Source organism: Austrofundulus limnaeus, unplaced genomic scaffold (genome assembly GCF_001266775.1).
Source record: "Austrofundulus limnaeus strain Quisiro unplaced genomic scaffold, Austrofundulus_limnaeus-1.0 Scaffold37, whole genome shotgun sequence".
Lineage (NCBI taxonomy): Eukaryota > Metazoa > Chordata > Actinopteri > Cyprinodontiformes > Rivulidae > Austrofundulus > Austrofundulus limnaeus.
The window spans coordinates 312,845-331,639 of record NW_013952439.1 but is presented as its reverse complement, the minus strand read 5'-3'; the positions used below and the strand labels follow the sequence as shown (position 1 = coordinate 331,639).

Here is an 18,795-nt window from a genome sequence, read left to right as displayed (position 1 = left end):
GGATTGGAGGGTGGGGTGGGGTGTTTTTATGTATTTTTTAATTGCAAAATGTTTTATTTTATATTTTATTTTTCTGTTTTTTTTCCTTCTCCTATTTCTATTTTACTGTTGGATGTTGTTTTGTTTTTACTGTTTGATGGGACTACAGATGAAAATTAGCCTAAATCTGGTGCAATGCATCAAATTGTTTTAATTGCACATTGTCCCAAATAAATAAATCATTCTTTCATTCATTTATATTTGTGTCGTGACAACTTTTAAAAGTGGGTATTTTGTATAAAGTTTGTGTTTTACTCAAGTAACTAACTTTTAAAAGGGGGTATTATGTATTTTTCAGTCACATAGTTCAGTTCTGTACCACAATCGAGTAACTGTTACCGTCAATTGTTATAAAAAAACATCTGTATTTATCAAAAACTAATTCAACTTCAACTTGAAATTGGCCTGTTTAAGAACCTCCTACTGTTTCAGACACTCCCACTTCAGCACGTCTTCACAGCATTGCTTTGGGGGAGGGGTGCTCTGTGGGGCGGGAGCTCGGCTGCAGACTGAGCTCCAGGGAGGAGCTTTGTGTAAATAGGCGGAGCTTTGTACCATCAAGGGTTTTTGCAGCTCCACATGGCTGCAGGAGATTCAAGGATTTCTCAAACATGCATGAATGAAACAAAGCAACACGTTTTTGATAAAGGAATGACATTAGAACATGAAAAAGCTCAAAAAATCTGATTTTGCATACCCCCCCTTAAAAGAACTCTTTTTTGAAGAGAAGCACCTTCAAAGTGAGCTCGATGCTTTATCCTACTTTGCATCTGTTTTGTAAAACAACGTCTGGTTTTCAGTCTGGAACTTACTGCTCGGGTTCGGACTGCCGCCGTCGCCTCTGTCGTCACACAAAACCGTGGCTTCCTTTTCATTCATCTCCACTTTGGATGGTGAACACAGTGGGGAATCACCTGAAAGGCATCGCAGCATTAATTCATTCATCACCCCCAGCTCAACTGAACATCCTCCAGCGTTCACTTACCCGGGCTGCGATCGAGTTTAACTCGAGACTGGACGGTGGTGACGGTGGTGACGATGGTCCCGTCCGGCATGACGGTCCGGTCCACGTCCACTTTCTTGGTGGGGGTGAGCGAGGAGCGGATTGGCAAAGCGTTGTGGGAACTGCGGAGCTCCTCGGTTTCTACGTACAGCAGCTGTCAGAATGAAAAGATCAAAAAATATAACAGAGCTCTGCGTGCAAATACACCTCTCAGGAGTTCAGAGCTTCGCCAAATCAAGATCAATTTGTGTCAAATGACATTCGGACCTACAGTTCTTTGCTTTTCCAGTTTAAGAGATTATAAACATAATGTTACCTCKAACAACAATGTTCTTTTTAGAAATAAAGAGGAGTCATCTACAGAAGCTCATGTGCTGCATACTTTTAATACAAAAAGTCTGTTTTGTTGTGAAGTTCTGGTAAATTTCTGGAAATTTCAAGCTTTGRGAAAAACCTCATAAGTGGTTTCCTGGAGTTTTACAGAAAAGCAGCTGATCTCGTCCCTCACCTCAGCTGTGACGGTGGCATCTGGTGCTAAACCATGACCGGGGCTTATGAACAGAATATGTTGCCCCGTGGGGATTTTGCTTTGGAGGTTCCAAGCGACAGAGGCGTGACCCGGAAGAAATTCTATTTAGTACAAAAAAAAAAAAGAAAAGAAGAAAAATCTCATTATTATTATTATTGTTTACAAATACACAACTAAAGGCCATTTTGGGAGCAGCTTCTGATAGAGATCGTTACAGTGAACCTGCCAACAGTGCGTTTTAGGTACGGGTATTTTTGCTTAAAAGATATAAACGATGCTGCYGATCAGGTTTGTGGGCAGCAGCCAGAAGCAAATTGGTATTGAGCTTTTCCTTACGTTCCCTCGTGCCACTCCGCTCCACCAGCCTTATCCTGAGCTCTTTGCTTTCAGGGCCCAGCTCCCTTAAAAGAACACACACAGAAGATATGTGGGTCAGAAATGAAGTAAAAACCCAGAACTAAAGAAACATTTAATTTCATGGCTATCTGAAAAAGGCTGTCAGATATATTTGTTAATGCTGTTTAAATACATAAAACACAGTGTCATAATGGATGCACAGATTGAGCAGATTTATTCTACTGTCAGGTTATTATTGTCGAAGGCCAGTTGTGTTTTAAATGTCTTAAAACTGCATTAAACAAAATAAATCTCTGCTTTGTCATTTTGGCAGCTCACTTAAAGAAAAACATTTCTATTAATGTGATTTTGAGTTTTCTGTGACACCTTACAGAGTCATTTCTTCACTCCATTCCAGTGCACCATTGGGGTTGGTGGGCACGGGCAGGAAGCGGGTCTTTCTCTCTGCAGAGGGTTGGTCCAGGCTCAGGGCACAGCAGAGCTCACTTGATCTGGACCACTGGCCTAAAAAAAAACCCACACAAGAGGGGCAGGTGAGACTTCTGCTCTCTGCAGGAAGCTCTACGGAAACAATCAGAAGCCGAGCGAGAATATCTGACCTTTATTTAAGGTCACGCTGAGCTGCCGGAGGAGGAGTCGTCTCACCAGGACACTGTGGGATGTGGAGTTGGCTCCCACTGAGAGGTGATCCACCGGGGACTGGTGCAGAGACAACAGCACAGAGCTCACTTTTAATCTGCTTAAGACCATAATCTTTGAAATTCAGCAGCCTCCCAGCTTTTGCCACTTGTTTGTTGCAGAAACTAGATAATTAATTTTCTCTGAGCGAAAGCATTTTCCTCACCAAACGATAGGGGACAGAAGTCTTTAGGCTGAGGACCATGGCTGGTTGAGTGCTGAGAAGAGTGTCCTCAATCATTCCTTTGATCATGTCCAGGTCTGCCTCGGCATCAGTGAACTTTAATGGATTTAACATAACTGACAGTTAAAAAAGCCACTTTTAGCAATTATTTCTCTCTGATATTACTGTACTTATAAGATAAATTACACATTTACATTTTTGTTTTCTAAAGTATACAGTTTGTATCCTGGAATGTCTTTCTTATAAATAAAAAGCTATTTTCTGTTTGCTGCTTATGTCGTCTTTTTTCTCTCCGCTTCAGACAAATAAGCAATGCATATTTAAAACTCAAAAGTGGCACTTCCTCCATGACTCATAAGGAGTTAAATGGGCTGCAGAGTGACTCACATGCAAATCAGTGAGAGTTGACAGAGAAGTATTAAAAGAATCTTAGAAGGTATGAGCAGAAAACTTATTTTGCATAGCGTGCTCTGGATTATCTGAGTGCACGCAGATTTCAGTTGGTAGCGTGCTCTGGATTATCTGAGTGCACGCAGATTTCAGTTGGTAGCGTGCTCTGGATTATCTGAGTGCACGCAGATTTCAGTTGGTTAAAGAGAAAAAAAAACTGGGTGGTTTTAGAAATGAGACCTGTATCGAATGTACTCACCTGCGTTTTTTTACACGGGGACACTGTCAGAGAAAGCGCCGGCTGCTTGGAGAGAGTCCAGGAGATCAGCAGACCCTCGTCTTCCACCTCCTCCAGGAACGCCGCCACCTGATGGAAACAAACAGCGACACATTAAAGGCAGAAGCAGATGGAAGGTTAACAAGACTGCATTTAAAAAATAAGAACTCTAAATATAACTACTCATTTTTTGTCAACATAAAACACTTCTTGGGCAACGATTTAAATGAGTCACTAACACGTTCATCTGCTTTGGAGACGTACCTTCCTCTGTATACGATACTCTATTTTTACTGTATTATTTTACAGACTATAAGTCACACTTTTTTCATAGTTTGGCTGGTCCTGCAGCTTTTAGTCAGGTGTGATTTATCTATGTTTTTTTCCTCTTCATGACACACTGATATGTTAAATGTTAGTTCATACTGACTGATATGAACCAAGGAGTAAATATCTGCAACAAGATTGGTGAACGTGCTTGTTGGAACGCATTGTAAGGCCCGGCCCGGCCCTGGTTGTGTTTGCATTGAGCAGAGAGCCATCTTGATGTGGGCGGGGATCAAAAAATTTCACATGCACAAATCTTATTTTGTTTTATTTGCAACACAACAATAATGGACCATTCAGTAGTTTGGCGCTAATGACGAATGGGCAGGACGACAGTGAACGGTACGCTAAAAATGGCTTGTTGTTGGTACCGTAACTTGTTTCTTGGTATCTTCCTGCAGTTGTTGTTTTGGTTTTTTTTTTTAAGTTCAATACATAAAAAAATGTTAGTCGTTGCAAACATTTCACATACAGTTGCTCTTATCTATGTCATTTTGTTAATTATGGCTACTCGACATCCCAGAAGCTGTGTTCTGTGTGTTGTGTTGTTCCAGATTAAATAACTGATCTGATGTGACTTCTAGTGAGGTGAAACTTATATTCCAGAGCGACTTATAGTCCAGAAAATCTGGTACTAAAATCAAATAGCTGTGCTTTGATACCTCTGCCATCACATGTGCGGTAGTGATCTGATAGGTGTCCATGGACACAGCAGCAGKTGACTGCTGGGTGACTGTCACAAGGAACGTCAAAGTGTCCACCCAACATTTACAGTGCAAWACCTACAAAACAAGAAGAGGATCGTCACATTAGATTATCTTTTTGTTGCTCTCTGTTTCCAGAGCTGTAATCTATTATTAAAATCGAACAAAGGGCAGTAAATGACATTAAGTAACTCTTGATTTGTTAAATCTGCAATGATGAGCTTGAACTAAAACATTTTTTTACCATTCGATTTGGTGACTGGTCAGAGCAGGTCACGCTCTCTATTGCAGAGCCAGCAGTGAACTGGAGACTGCTGTCAAAGGTTATCTGGATGGAGCTCTGGGGAGGGAAGAAGAGGAGAAAAATGTAAATGTTACATAAAAGGCCAACACACTTGGGAATGACATAATAGATCTTGCAGTGCCATTTACTCTTCTGTTAACAGTCAGACATAACACAACGATGATGAAACAACTGCTGTATTTTATTTTATAATCGAAAATATGTCTTTGGGTTATGTAAGAGTCACCTTTTTCTCAAGTAAAAAGTTTCTTTCTAAAGGCATAATTGTCATCTGATGTCTATGATTTTTTATAAAATGTCATTCATTATAAAAACGTGCCACAATGCCGTTACAAGGAGGCCGTTGCCAACAAAACAGTACAGAGCACAAATGAGCTTTTTTGGATTAGTGGACTCAGATGAACAGTGCCAGAGGGTGTTGGCAGAAAAAACAACAACATTAGAACATATGTTTATCCCAGAGGTAGTGAGGAGGAATTAATACGAGTCTTTGTGAGATGGCAGTGGTAGTTTGCCTTTTAATTTGCACATATTAAAGCTGCTCAGAACAACAGCATCCACTACTAAAAACTGCATCAGTCAATGCTTAGTCAGGCTAACAGCAAGGCAGTGTTTACTGTAAGAGAATCAGTACATCAGGTTTAAAAAAAAAGATTCACGGGGATCACAGAACAACTTTCACTGTGTGCCAAAGGATCTATTCGACTGGACATATTTAATAAGATCAGGAGACACAAGTGAGAGGAAACAATCCCCCATTGTCAAGACATATGTTCCACTAAGTCCATTCTGTAAGTAAGGCGCGAGTGGAGGCAGGGCAGAGGTGAGAGGATGACATAACGACGCGTGTCTTGATGTGCATGTGTTGATGTTCCTGCCAGGAAGACAAGAAGCCAAATCCAAATGCTGCATGCTGACAGGTTCACTGGACCAACGTTACAGTTACACGATTGTACTATACAACCGGCTGTTTACTTCAAGTTGACTGGCTCTGAATCTTCACTACATCCACAGTACAAAAAAACAATAATAATTGTTAATCTGCAGCTGAACAACGCTGCAATAAAACTCCCTTATTATCCAAACATTAAAAAGGCACGATCAAAGCAAAACAGATACTGTATGAGAAATCATGCAGAGTCGTGCAACCAGCGTATTCAACTTTAGCATATTAACAAACAAAAATACCCTAAACGAAGTTGCATTTAGGGCAAATGCTGTTTTTTTAGTGTGTCAAACAACACCCGTGCTGCCAAAATGGATCAAGTTCAAATGTGCCCAAAGGAAAGCTTGTGTCACCAGATTTGTTGTCTTTGTTGTCCGTTGTTTTGTTGCACAGTGAACTGATGTTATTTTCTGATACATCTGTGGCACAAAGTCTTACTAGAGCATGTCATTAAATGTTACTGCAGTGACTCTCAATCTGTAGTCTGTTTACTTGTGTTTTATTAGGTACAGGCTGGTATAAAACATTTCACAGCAGCTTTATCGGGACAAATTTAGGTGTTAGTAATACCTTAGTAAGTCCATTTTGTAGTTACGAGTACTAGCTGAGCCTAGATCTTCCAGGCTACAGGTCAACTGGTAAACATATCTATTTATACAATTTGTAATATTTAAATATGATTTATCTCCTCAGCAGTTTCAGTTTGTGTAACTAAAACTTGAATTTTTGATTGAACGGCCCTTTTTTGGGGATACTCAAAAATGTGCATGCCACTGTGTGTGACTTTCAGTATTGTGTCAKATGTGAAGGACGCGGAAGCAGAGAGACTCCTGGGGGACACTCATAGTGTCATTACGGGTTTGTCAGCATCACACCCCATGGGTCCAGTTGGCTCAGTAAAAGAATGTGGGTCAGCCAGAAATACACCACCCCTCTGGCTTCCGATGCCCCTTTTTGATAAATCCTTTACCATGTTGTCTCAAGCTCAGGCTACAGCATATAAAAAGGTAAATGTCCTAATAAAATGTGACATTTTTTTATCTATTTGTTGGTGGTACAAATCTAGACAGTGTCAAAGTTCAGGAATTCGGTTCTGTGTATGAAAATGATTACAAAGACTCTGCAGCCAAGGGATAAGACTGACAGTACTGGAAGCTTTCTGTTGTTTGACCATCAGCTGTTGTCTGTGAGCATTGGCCAGTCTTTGATATTAATCATGTCAACAGCATGCAAAAATAGTTAACAACGCAACAATATGTAAAATAAATAGGCCTATTAAATGACTATGTGAGCTGAAATCCTGCAAATATAACCCCTTTCAATTAAACAATCATTTTATGGGAGAAATCTGTCAGTTTGGTGAAAAAAACAATTATTTATTATTATTATGTTCAAAAAATATCTAAATTTTATCTACTTTTGCTGTATCCTAGTGAAGCTATTTTCAAAACCAGCTGGCAAATCCTTCCTGATATCGAAATATTGTTTAAGGTTTCCTTTTCAGACAACGTCAAGTAATCCTCATTAAAATACGCAAATGTAGGATTCAGACTGATTTTCCAGGGGTCACTCTGATTTGCAAGACAAATCAAGGTCTGGAACTACTCATGACATCAGAATGATCCAGGTATCAAAATGTAGCTTAGAAAGCAGRGAGTCTAAAAAAGTGCTTTGACCAAATCTGACCAAATCCCTGATTTGATGTTGTTTTGGTTTTATCAGCAGATGTCTTTTACCTGCTGCTTTTCCAAATAAAGGAACAATAAATAGTAAGTGTAGGTGAACAGGTAACACAAKGAAATGGAATTTGTTTTTGTTAAATAACATTTTATTGTTCTTAGCTRGAAGCCTAAATGGGACCACTGGTAACCCGCATAGCACAAATTGTTTAGCCCACTTCTGGCCCATACAATGCTCTAATACTCGGCCCAGAAAGACTGATGACCCTTTTGTGGCCCAGATGTGGTTTGCCAGAGGTGRTCCGTGCAATGGGGCCAGCACCACAAAAACTAAACCACAACTAGGCCAGTAGTGTCATGCCATCTTAGTGCAACTATTGMCAGACCTGGTCCACATCCAGCTGACAAACCACTCTCCATGTCAGCARTCAGCCAGCAGTGCCAGCCTGACACCAGATCTGGCCCAGTTTGCCATGTGGGAATCTGAACAGAAATGCACAAAATGATTTGCAAAGTATGTTCAACTTTAATGCTTTAAGTTTAAACAAAACTGAAAGGCTTCAATACAGAGTGTAGACTTGCTTCAAACCTCTTCCAAGCACTACAGCTAAAATAATAAGTATAATAACATTATTTCAATTGACAGTGAAAGCAGTGATGTTTTAGATGACTCTCAGCCCCACGCAGAATTTTTCATTTCACTAAGTTTTGTCTGTTAAGTGCAAAACTGGCTGTTAAAGCTAAATGTTGCCCACAGCTGTAGCAGAAAGATAAAAAGGTTAGTTTCCTGCACCTTTATGTCAAATGAGCTCTGAGTGCTTAATGTCCCCTGTTGTTAGGAAAGAATCCACTTGAGCATTAATCACACAGCATTAATCATCTTCCAACAACTGGCAGTCAGAGAGGGGAGAGAACTGAACTGCTTTTTTCGAGCTAATCACAAGGATGCTTTATAATTGCAGATTGTAAAGGAACAGGGAGCTTCTTTCCCAGCAGACGCGCACCGATTTGTGCTTCTCTACCACCCAGTAATGACTGCTCGGCATCATGTGTCAGCTGCAGATGTACGCTGTCTCTGCATTATGTTCTGCCTGTCTGGTAGGCTGACCAGACCTTCAAGCCTTCCCTGCAAATACACTCAGTCTGGAACATTTAGGTAGTGATAAATCAAGAACTGAGTCATAAATTCAACTGCACAGTGTTACTCTCAAAAGGTGTAGGAGGACAGGAAAGACATGCTTGAAGATGTCTAAAAAAAGCTGCAGTGCTCAACCTGTAGAATGTCATAGGAAGCTGTGGTATGGTAAAAAAAAAATTGGCATCACTGTGTCTAATTTAATGACCACTTGTGGTTGTTTTGGAAGACTGCTGTTGATGATAAATGTCTTTGGGCTCAACACTGAACCAACATATTAACCTAAACTTATAACTTGATGTGTGACTGTAGGGGGAACTGCACATAAATACAGTATAAGGGAACAACTACTGTATTTCATGTGAGTTTGCTGTGGAGAATCAGGCAACAGAGAGCAGACCAAAAGTGATAAATTTTTATGCCAATATTGCCTCACCCTATTCAGTGTATGTGTGTATGGTTGTGTGTCTCTGTATTGACCTTATGATGGACTGGTGATGCCTTCAGGGCGTAACCTGTCTCTCGTCTGTTGACTTGTTCAAGATAGGCATCAAACTGAACAGGGTTAGGCTGGTGATGGAATGGGACAGATATATTTTTCAAACTGAACAAAAATAAAAACCTCAATCTTTTCACCTTTAAATTTAATGTATATTTATTTTATCCTTCATTTAATTTACCTATAGAAAGATTTGTTTATTTCACAGCTAAATACTTTCAATCAAACTTTGAGAAAGTTTTTTTTTCTCAGTTGACAAACACAGTGTGCTTTTAGGACACATTTGCAACTAATTGTGTAGCAACCTGAAAGTCTGTGCTTGTATTCTGCCTTCTGAATCGTTTCATTTTGTACTTTCCTCATGTTGGTGTTGACTTTCAGAGAGGGGGTCAGGGTCAGATCTTCCCTCAGGAGTGTTCYACCACAAGAACACAGGACTTTGACTCAAAATTAGTGAGACAAAATGAGGATTCCTRACCTACGTCGATGTCTGCTGACGTTAACAGAATACAAATGAACAAAGTGGAAGACAGAAACTACACTGATATTAATACAATCATTTAAAATAATTAATGATATAAAACTTTCATGCACCAAAGCACCTCTCATGTTCATCCACCTTCAACTACACTTTCTGAGTGGAATCAAACATAAACGTGTCTTATGTGCTGAGACGCCTGAAATGTATCTTGTTCCATTCTGACCTTAAGAACAATACAGTTTTTAATTCCATCATGTAATAGGTCACGGGGAATGCTACACCAGTCTACATGTCATTTATGGCTCTTTTCCAACATCATTAAATTTGTAAAAAGCCAGTTAGGAGGTTGTTTGGTCTGCAGAAACGTGTGGGTGGTACTTTTCAAAAYAACATCCAAGTGAATGTCAAGTCCCAAGGTTTGTTTTTAGCAGAACATTTCATTGTACTGAGATTATCAGTTTTATCAGGGTTTTATGTATTCTATGTTAAAGGCACAGTGTGTAGGATTTGTTGTCATCAACATCTAATGGTTGAGTGGTTGAATCATCCTCCCTGGTCCTCCCCCCACCCCCACCCCGCTTCCAAACGCAAAGGAGTTGCTACGGTGTCTCTCAGGTGTCAAAAACCTTTGATAATTCCAATCACGATGTCTACCAGCAGCTTCAGGGCTAGTGATGTTTCAAGTGGTAAGATTATGAGATAAGTAAAATTATACCAGCTATGTTTACAAGCACAAAATGTTTTAATCGRATTGAAATGTATTCAGATTAAATAATCCGAATGTACTGTTTACATGGACACAATCCGATCATGAAAAGTGTTTACATGCACCGGAGTTTTATTCAGAATAAAAGTCCGGACAAGCGCAGTGTTGTAAACATTCAGCTCTACTTCCGTGTTACAAACGTAAACAAAGCTCCTCTGTGCGCTCAGGACGGACCCGTGTCAGCTTTTAATAACGGTGGAGACGTCGTTACTCCTCGGTTGAGCTGCAGCCTGCAGATGAAGCAATACGTGCTTTTTATTTTTATTTTTTGCGAAGCAACTTCTGCTGTTTGCCTCCTTTTTCATCTGTTAAGAGAGCGTGGAGGAAAAGTTCTGCACGGTGCTGCGCAGCTGGAGCGCTGCTGTCCCACAGGGTGAATGAAAGTCAGCAGACATGCGCAAAGGTCAGTTTTCTATTATCAGAATAAGATGATCAGATTAAGTTTTTACATGAACCTCATTCTGATTATCAATCGGCATAACCCACCCTTTTCATTCGGATTAAAAATTCATTCGGATCGAGCTCAGTCGGATCAGAATAATCGGAACGGGCTGTTTACATGACGCATTTTTATTCTGAACGGCCATTTAATCCGATTACTTTTGTCCATGTAAATGTAGCTAATGACAGACAACAAATATTACATTTATAGTATTACAACTAAAACCGTTTTTGACGCCGCCACCGCAGTTTATCCTTCACAAGCCTTCGTAGACAAGATGGCGGTGCAAGATGGCGGCTGTCTGTGTGGCGACCCACGACCATGGAGATATAAACAGCTTTTTATAAGGTAAAAANGGAGCGCTGCTGTCCCACCGGGTGAATGAAAGTCAGCAGACATGCGCGCACAGGTCAGTTTTCTACAATCAGAATAAGATGATCAGATTAAGTGTTTATATGAACCTCATTCCGATCATCAATCAGCATAACCCACCCTTTTCATTCGGATTAAAAATTCATTCGGATCGAGCTCAATCGGATCAGAATAATTGGAACGGGCTGTTTACATGACGCATTTTTATTCCGAATGGCTGTTTAATCCGATTACTTTTATCCATGTAAACGTAGCTAATGACAGACAACAAATATTACATTTATAGTATTACAACTAAAACCGTTTTTGACGCCGCCACCGCAGTTTGTCCTTCATGAGCCTTCATAGACAAGATGGCGGTGCAAGATGGCATCTGCCTGTGTGGCGACCCGTGGCCATGGAGATATAAACAGCTTTATATAAGGTAAAAATAATAAAACAAAGTCTTTGTCTGCAATGATTAGACGTGTTTTTTTTATTATTGTCATTAGTGATTATCTCAATTTCGGCTAAAAGAATTGACAAAATCCTACACACTGTTCCTTTAATAAACTGACATTTCAGTGTTTTGCCTTTTTACTGTGTATTCGTTCAAAAAAAAACATGAAAGCTCTGGTTTTCTTTTTGGATCACACCTCACATTACACCTCTGATTGTGAGAAGACCACATTATACTATCAGAAGGAAAACAACAATCAACAAGCAATTAACATTTCTTCAAAATTAATGAGAAGTCTCAGTCTGCTCTTTACATGACAAAATCAAAAAAATTGCCCTTATTGTCATTTAGCCCAGTTTTGTTGATTGACTAAAATCCAAAAATGTGCCAAAATACATTTTTATCCYGTTAAACAAATTTAATATGAAAATGCACTATTATTATGTATTATATTTCACAGAAGTAAATAATTTTAAGTAAGAATTGATGGTTGAYTGAAAACAAAGTATCTTCTGTAAGCAGAAATATAAGTGAATGTTTACAGCTTTATCCTAATCATGCAGCCTTATTCAACTTTTCATAGGTTAAAATTTATTCAACATCATTATTTAAACTCTTTCATCAGCAATAATCTYAAATGTGGTCAGCTTAATGCCACGATGAGGCTGAAGCCGTATCTTCATCGTGTTGCATTCCTCCAGGGAAGCTCATGTTTTGTCTGATGCAGAAACATAATCATGAAGTACAAGTTAAAGGAGAAAGTGACTCTGCAGTACCGTGGCCTAGGTCGTTGATGTAGTGTCTGCTTTCAGCAAGTCCTCAGGAACCTGCCGGGCAAGTGGCAGGTACAGTACTTGCAGTAARGCAGAGGTAAAGAATGTTATGCAACTGCTTCTTGACACTAAATGCTTTTCCTTATCTCCACAAAACACCTAAAAGCAGATTTTTCCAGATTGGCTTTTGGTGAGAAAGAGAAACTCTTAAACAAAACAATAAAAATTCAAAGAACTGAGATAGGGCTGCCACAAACGATTATTTTAATAATCGATTAATCACCGATTATTTATTCGATTAGTCGACTAATCGGATCATASGTTAATTGAATATAAAACATACAGCTTATCACGTCAGAATGCAGCTGCTATTGTATAACCATCGTTAGATTTTAGCTATATGCTAACTAAAAATAATTGCTGTGAAAGGCAAGTTCTGCTCTGCAGATTTTGCACAGGTTTCTCTTTCATTTTCTTAAAAAGTTCCCACAATTTTCAGCTCCGTTGCTGGGTAGCCATGATACYAGAGCCTGTCTGTATAATGTGTTGTGACGTCCACGGCCTACCCCATTTACCACTACTGTGCATGTGTGTCAAGGACAGAAAGGTAGATGTGGCAGTGGAAGGTGTCAAAGCAGTTTGGAGAGAAAAACAAAGTAAAGAACAACAAAAAAAAGAAAACGATTAATCGATTATTAAATTAGTCATCGATTATTTTAATAATCGATTAGTCGTCGATTAATCGATTAATTGTGACAGCCCTAAACTGAGATAAATGTTTGTTTTAGCACAGTCTAACATCATAAAACTCTTACTGTGTGAAATATGAATGTAACCTATACCAGTGTTTCCCAAAGTTGGGGTCGGGACCCAAAGTGGGGTCCCRAAACWTYAAKGTGGGGTCCTGAAAAGATTTTCTGAATTAATTACATTTTTGCCTTAGTTGTTACAAAGGAGTGAGGTTAGTATATTTAAAATGGATAAATGTAATATAAAATATATTGTTACTATGCCCATGTTTTGTTGGCCTGATACAAATGTTTATCATCCAAAAATAGTTGGGGGCACAGGTCTCTGCTACTGTTTTGTGTTTCAAAAGTTTGGGAACCACTGACCTATACCCTTCAACACAGAAATGAAGAGTTAATCTTCTGGTCAGACAACATTACATCTTGTCAACTAAAATGTTTAATTTTTTTAACGTTCATTAGCAAGCACAGTTGATTTATCAGTCCAGACACTAGGGTTGGGCAGTATTGATCTTTTTCATACAGACATATTATCTTAAGATAATTGAAAGGGGCAGGGTGTGGGGGTGTATGGTCTGTAGCGAGTTGAGTTACTTTCTCTCCATCACCACCAAACTTTGTTCAAATGTTGTGTCTTTTTATTTTCTTCTTCCTGTTGATTGTATGGCATTTGTCAAATAATATTGGGCCTCGATAAGAAAGGAGGTCGGGGGTGGGGGGGTGGGGTCTTTTCATCTAAAGAGAACGATGAGACTGGCAGTGGACTGAGGTGTTTTTTCCAGGAGATTATCATGTTTCCTGCTAGGACATATTAAGTGGTGTATTTATCATAACTCCAGTTTTATTTGGCCTTTCAACACAATTTAAAAACTGGTGTAAAGTTTGAAGTGTCTACTTTTGACACAAATTGAAACAGAATCTCAGAGAATGCGTTTATTTCCAGTTAGAGTGATTTAAATAGGTCATGATGTGACTAGGCTCCAGAAGGTTAATATAACGTCATAATGCTGTCACCATATTTCGATACCGGGGTATACCACAATACCATCACACCGCTCAACCTACCACACATTTAGAGTAACAGATTGCTTTGTGTGCAACACCAGTGACTGGCAAATATTTGATTGTGATAAGTGAGCTCAGAAAGCTTTCGGCTCACACGCTCTGCCCACAAACTTGACAGCTTCGTGGATAAAACAAACACCAACAGCTTGTCCCGGTCTCCTCAAACCAACAAGGTGCTTCTTCGCCAAACTTCCAGCTTGTTCCAACATCTATTTTTAAAGTTCTTCTGTCTGCTTTTAAAGCATTTCTTAAAAAGGTCAGGCTGTGCTGTATACAAGAGAATGACATAGCCACATGAGGCCATCACCTTTGAAAACTATAAACCTGCTAAATTTAATTTCCTAAATGACTTTTCCTCCATGCGAGGTATTTAGCGTTGCTATAAAAAGAGTTCAATCATCCCTAGAGTTGATATCCTGTAAAGTAAATGAACGCTAGGTGACAATAGAGCTGTTGCCATTGTGGTTTATGTATATATGGCTGTCAGGTCATAAAAGAGTTAGAATGATTGTGGTTGGTATCAGGAAACATGAAACATGCTGTCCTTAAAAAGTCCAGAGGTCATCCAAAGTTTAGTCCAGATTTGTTGAGCTACGCATTACTTAAGCAAAACGGATCAACCAAGAAGGCCCTTATAAGAGAACTAATCTGATACACTCCCATCTTTTACAATCCAAGAGCCAAGTTCAATTTCTAGGAAAACTTTGAGACTTCTTGTCACTAAAATCAAGCTTGATGGAAACAGATTTTAAAGGAATTAGAAGTTTTTTTAAAAGGCGCATATCTAAATATATAATGAAGTAAAGGATACATTACCAGATAAATTCAATCAAAGGCCAAGTGTTCTTTGAAGGAATGCAAATCACCCACCACCAGAGTTTACATTAAGATCATCTCATCTTTTAGCTGTTTTGGCCAAACTTTTAAAATAAACTCGTGAAATATCGCCAGATGTCACGCTCGCTCAGCTGATGTGTTATAAATAACTCTCGGCTACCACATCAAACTGTAGCGCGACATCTAGAAACTGACTGAGTTAAAGTTATTTTTGTGGTCTCTTGGCAGCCATTTGAAACAGGTAGTAGATTTTCATCCGATAATTACTTTCTGCCGATTTGATTTAAAATTAATCCAGTGGTTCATGAGGTATTTTGCAACATCATCTTCCACCTTTGCTCTTTGGAAACAAACCATACATGTGAGAAACTTGTGTTTTGTTCTGTTTTCAACCGACTTCCTCGTGTTTTGATTTTGCTGCATGAACCACCGTTCAACCAGAGTCTTTAAAACATGTGCTCTGTTCTGCAGCAGATATTCTGTGTTCCTGGGAGAGTGGGTGCTGTTTAACTCACCAAGAGTGGTGCCTTTTTTTTATTTTTTGTCTCCACTTCGCTTCCCGTAACGTTCATGTTCAGTTTGTTTAGCTCTAAATGAAGGTCCTGCAGCTCCAACGCTCAGAACTCATCACCTGAACTGTGACTACTCCTCCTGTGTTTACCTGAACATTGAAGAGGATGCTTTTAATCAGCAAAGGTGTGGTGAACCTCACGAATCAGTGGTCTGTGGTGCAAGTTCACCGAGTGGATTGATCTGACTCCCTTTACACTCCCACACACGTACGCTAAATATAATGTGTGGGTGGCGAGGGATAGGTTTGGGGCTTTTCTCTGCAAGCGTTCGCAGGAAACATCTGACTGTGTTTCAGACTTAATTCCAATAGATCAAAGAAAATTATTTAAGGAGCAGGACCTTTAGAAATTTACCATAAGCTTCAAGCTTGGCTAATCTCTCTGGAGCACTGACCATGCCAAATTAAACATTTACAGAATCAGATAAAGACGTTTGGATCTTTTTGTTAAAAAAGAAAGACCCACAACACTCAATGAAAACTCTTGAAACTGACAAAATTAAGCAAAAAAAGAAAGTGAAAACTGGTTTTGTCACATCGCACCATCCATCACAATTTGAGCCAAAGAGAACTTAATGGAAGTTGACCGAGGAGGACACTAAAAAAAATAAAATAAAAAATAGAATTTGCCCAAATTCTTTTTGACAAGCCACAAAAAAAAAAAAACAAAGAAAAGAATACGGTACCTATAATGAAACATGGAGGAGGCTCAGTTCTGTTCTGGGGCTACTTTGCTGAATCAGACACAGGGAGGTTTAAATCTGTGCAGAGTGAAACAAAACTCTCAAGACTCGAAGCCTTCTGGAGTGAAATGTGCTGCCCGGTGTCAAAAAGACTGGTCTCAGGGGCCGTTTACACGGAGCTGGTTTTCTGTGTTGTGATYCAGGCGCTCGTGACTGGAGTTTTTGACACCGACACCTTATGAAACCAGGTCTCAGAGTGGAACTTTTCATTAACACCCCCCCGCAGAGTGTGTTTACATAAAATTTCATACAAAATTTACAATAAACTGCAGACAGCAGAGTGAGTTTTGTGTTACTCACCCTTTGCAGCATGGAGCAAAACCAAAAAACACCCAAGGTCTGAATGAATTCACTAGGTTCAGACTAGAGATCATGCAGACACTGCAGAAATTGTTTTTTTGCYTCGTCTTTTCTGCAAAAATTAACCAACCTTATCTTACAACACCCTCACTCAGCTTAAAATAAGAGTTTAGGTCAAAACACACTAATTTTAAAAGGGGCGGTACAACAGTTTACCATGTCCTATCTGGCCACCGTGCATGGCACATTTCTGCAGCGGTTCCATGTAAACGTGTGATCCTTGCTTATTCACCCCAATAAACATTGAAAACCACCAGCAGATCCTGAGACCGGTCTTGTGTAAACAGAGCTTCAGTCAGGTTGTAGGTCCTTCAATAATACGGGTGTAACAATACRTCGATTCACATCAATATRCTGATTAAATGATTAATGACTCAATTACCCCAAGGCCAAACCAAAACAGATGCACATCTTTATCACATGCCCAATGTGAATTGATGGGCATRTGATCATATCGGTCTCATCAAAATCMTATCATGACAGACAGATCAACATAWTGTTTTATCATGATAAAGCTGGTGGTTTACACAAARACARTAASCCATAGTTCACAACTAAAATCACTCAACAATAGCTATGAACAGTACTGATCAATACTCACCCCGTGCCTATGAGCTTGTTCGTTCAGAGCCTTCACCCAGGTCCTCTGCCAGTGCTCCCTGAACGACTTGAAGGAGAACAGAGAGGTCAGCAAGCCTCTGACCCCGACCTCAGAGCCAGGACCCCCATCCTTCTTGCCAGGGCGGAGCTTCAGCAGGAAGCCCCACACGCCTCCAGCACGGTGGCTCTGCGCGTGGAGGGCCAGATGCTGATGCTGCCAGGCTGTCTCTCCGCCGCCTTGCTTCTTGGCCGTTTTCCTGGTTTTCCACAGCCGCAGTAAAGTCAGGAAATGCTGGATCAGCCATCTGAGCACAATGAGTACGGAGGCTAAGAAGAGAGCCACCATGCAGAGCCAGCTCAACTCCTGGAGCTCCATCACCGCCTCCTGAAGCCTCTCATATCACCAGGTCCAGATGGAAATATCAGAGCTGCCACTTTCAGCAGCTCAGCTCCCTTTTAAAGCCTGCGAATGCCAGCACACAATTATTTCAATACCTGACGTAGTTATACACTATAATATATAAGCCACACATGAAAGATGGTGGTTAGAACCAGCCTTACTTTGTGGTTATTTCGGTCATAAAGCAGCCTGATTTAAGGTTACATAAAGAAAAAACAACTGATGCAAAATGACGGCTTCAACGCACAGGTTGAGGCTGAAACAGTGCATCGACAGCGGCTTTAAACTAACCTGAAGTTTAATTCAAAAAGAGCGAGCAGCAGCCTTCAGGTAACCAAAAGCGAATGACGTGCATGGCGACACAGAGCGCCTCTAAACCCAAACATGAGTCCCATCTATCTCACGTCCGGTCCGAAAGGGTTCTGCTCGTGTCTTTCCGCTGCCAATTATTCGAAAATACGTCTTCTGTCCCCTGATAAAAACCTGCAAGCTCCGACGACTTTAAAATCTCCGCTGTGTTTTGCCCTTCTGCTGTCGCTACCTTCTGTAATAATGACGAATGAATAAGACAGCAGCGGCCTACAGGCGGCGCTACGGGACCGGAAAAGAAGAGCAAAAACAAACGGAGTTTTCAAAATAAAAGCCGTTTCTGGAAAGTTACAAAAATAAAATTTCAAATGTTTTTTGTAAACGTGATTTTGTCAAAGTTTAGCTAAGTATAACTAAACTAGAATTTAAAAACAATACATTTAAACTAAAATATCAAGTATTTTTTTTATTCTCTGTAATAGATTTTTTTTCTTGTGTGACTGCAAAAGAATAAAATCTACGATTTAACACATTAAAAAACCCTGGTTACAAAATTTTACTTGTACAAAAGTGCTCAAAAATATTAAATAACGATTAATAAATAGCTCGAGTACAATTAAAGTTAAACTAGGCTTTTGCAAATCAAAAGACTGTTTGAAGTAACTAAAATTTGAAAAATGTAATATATACCTTTAACAAAATAATGAAATAACAAGTAGCATCATAAGTGAGATTTTCGTGTTTTAAAATGGCTAAGAAAGAAAGAAAGAAAGAAAGAAAGAAAGAAAGAAAGAAAGAAAGAAAGAAAGAAAGAAAGAAAGAAAGAAAGAAAGAAAG

General features: G+C 39.6%; 1 protein-coding gene across 1 annotated transcript in view; it reads right to left on the bottom strand.

Moving 5' to 3' along the window:
- The window catches only part of c2cd2l (c2cd2 like), a 21,124-nt gene extending 2,931 nt beyond the window's left edge, over positions 1 to 18,193 (bottom strand). Inside the window, exons 1-12 of the mRNA XM_014006652.1 lie at positions 17,941 to 18,193; positions 17,251 to 17,712; positions 4,733 to 4,828; positions 4,447 to 4,566; positions 3,440 to 3,547; positions 2,773 to 2,886; positions 2,528 to 2,627; positions 2,300 to 2,432; positions 1,908 to 1,972; positions 1,551 to 1,672; positions 1,025 to 1,196; positions 852 to 953 (exon numbers count right to left, since the gene is read on the bottom strand). Coding sequence (XP_013862106.1) covers positions 852 to 953; positions 1,025 to 1,196; positions 1,551 to 1,672; positions 1,908 to 1,972; positions 2,300 to 2,432; positions 2,528 to 2,627; positions 2,773 to 2,886; positions 3,440 to 3,547; positions 4,447 to 4,566; positions 4,733 to 4,828; positions 17,251 to 17,625 — 1,507 coding nt within the window. The 5' untranslated portion in view covers positions 17,626 to 17,712; positions 17,941 to 18,193. The remainder of the gene's footprint in view (positions 1 to 851; positions 954 to 1,024; positions 1,197 to 1,550; positions 1,673 to 1,907; positions 1,973 to 2,299; positions 2,433 to 2,527; positions 2,628 to 2,772; positions 2,887 to 3,439; positions 3,548 to 4,446; positions 4,567 to 4,732; positions 4,829 to 17,250; positions 17,713 to 17,940) is intronic.
- Between the last annotated feature and the right edge of the window lie 602 nt (positions 18,194 to 18,795).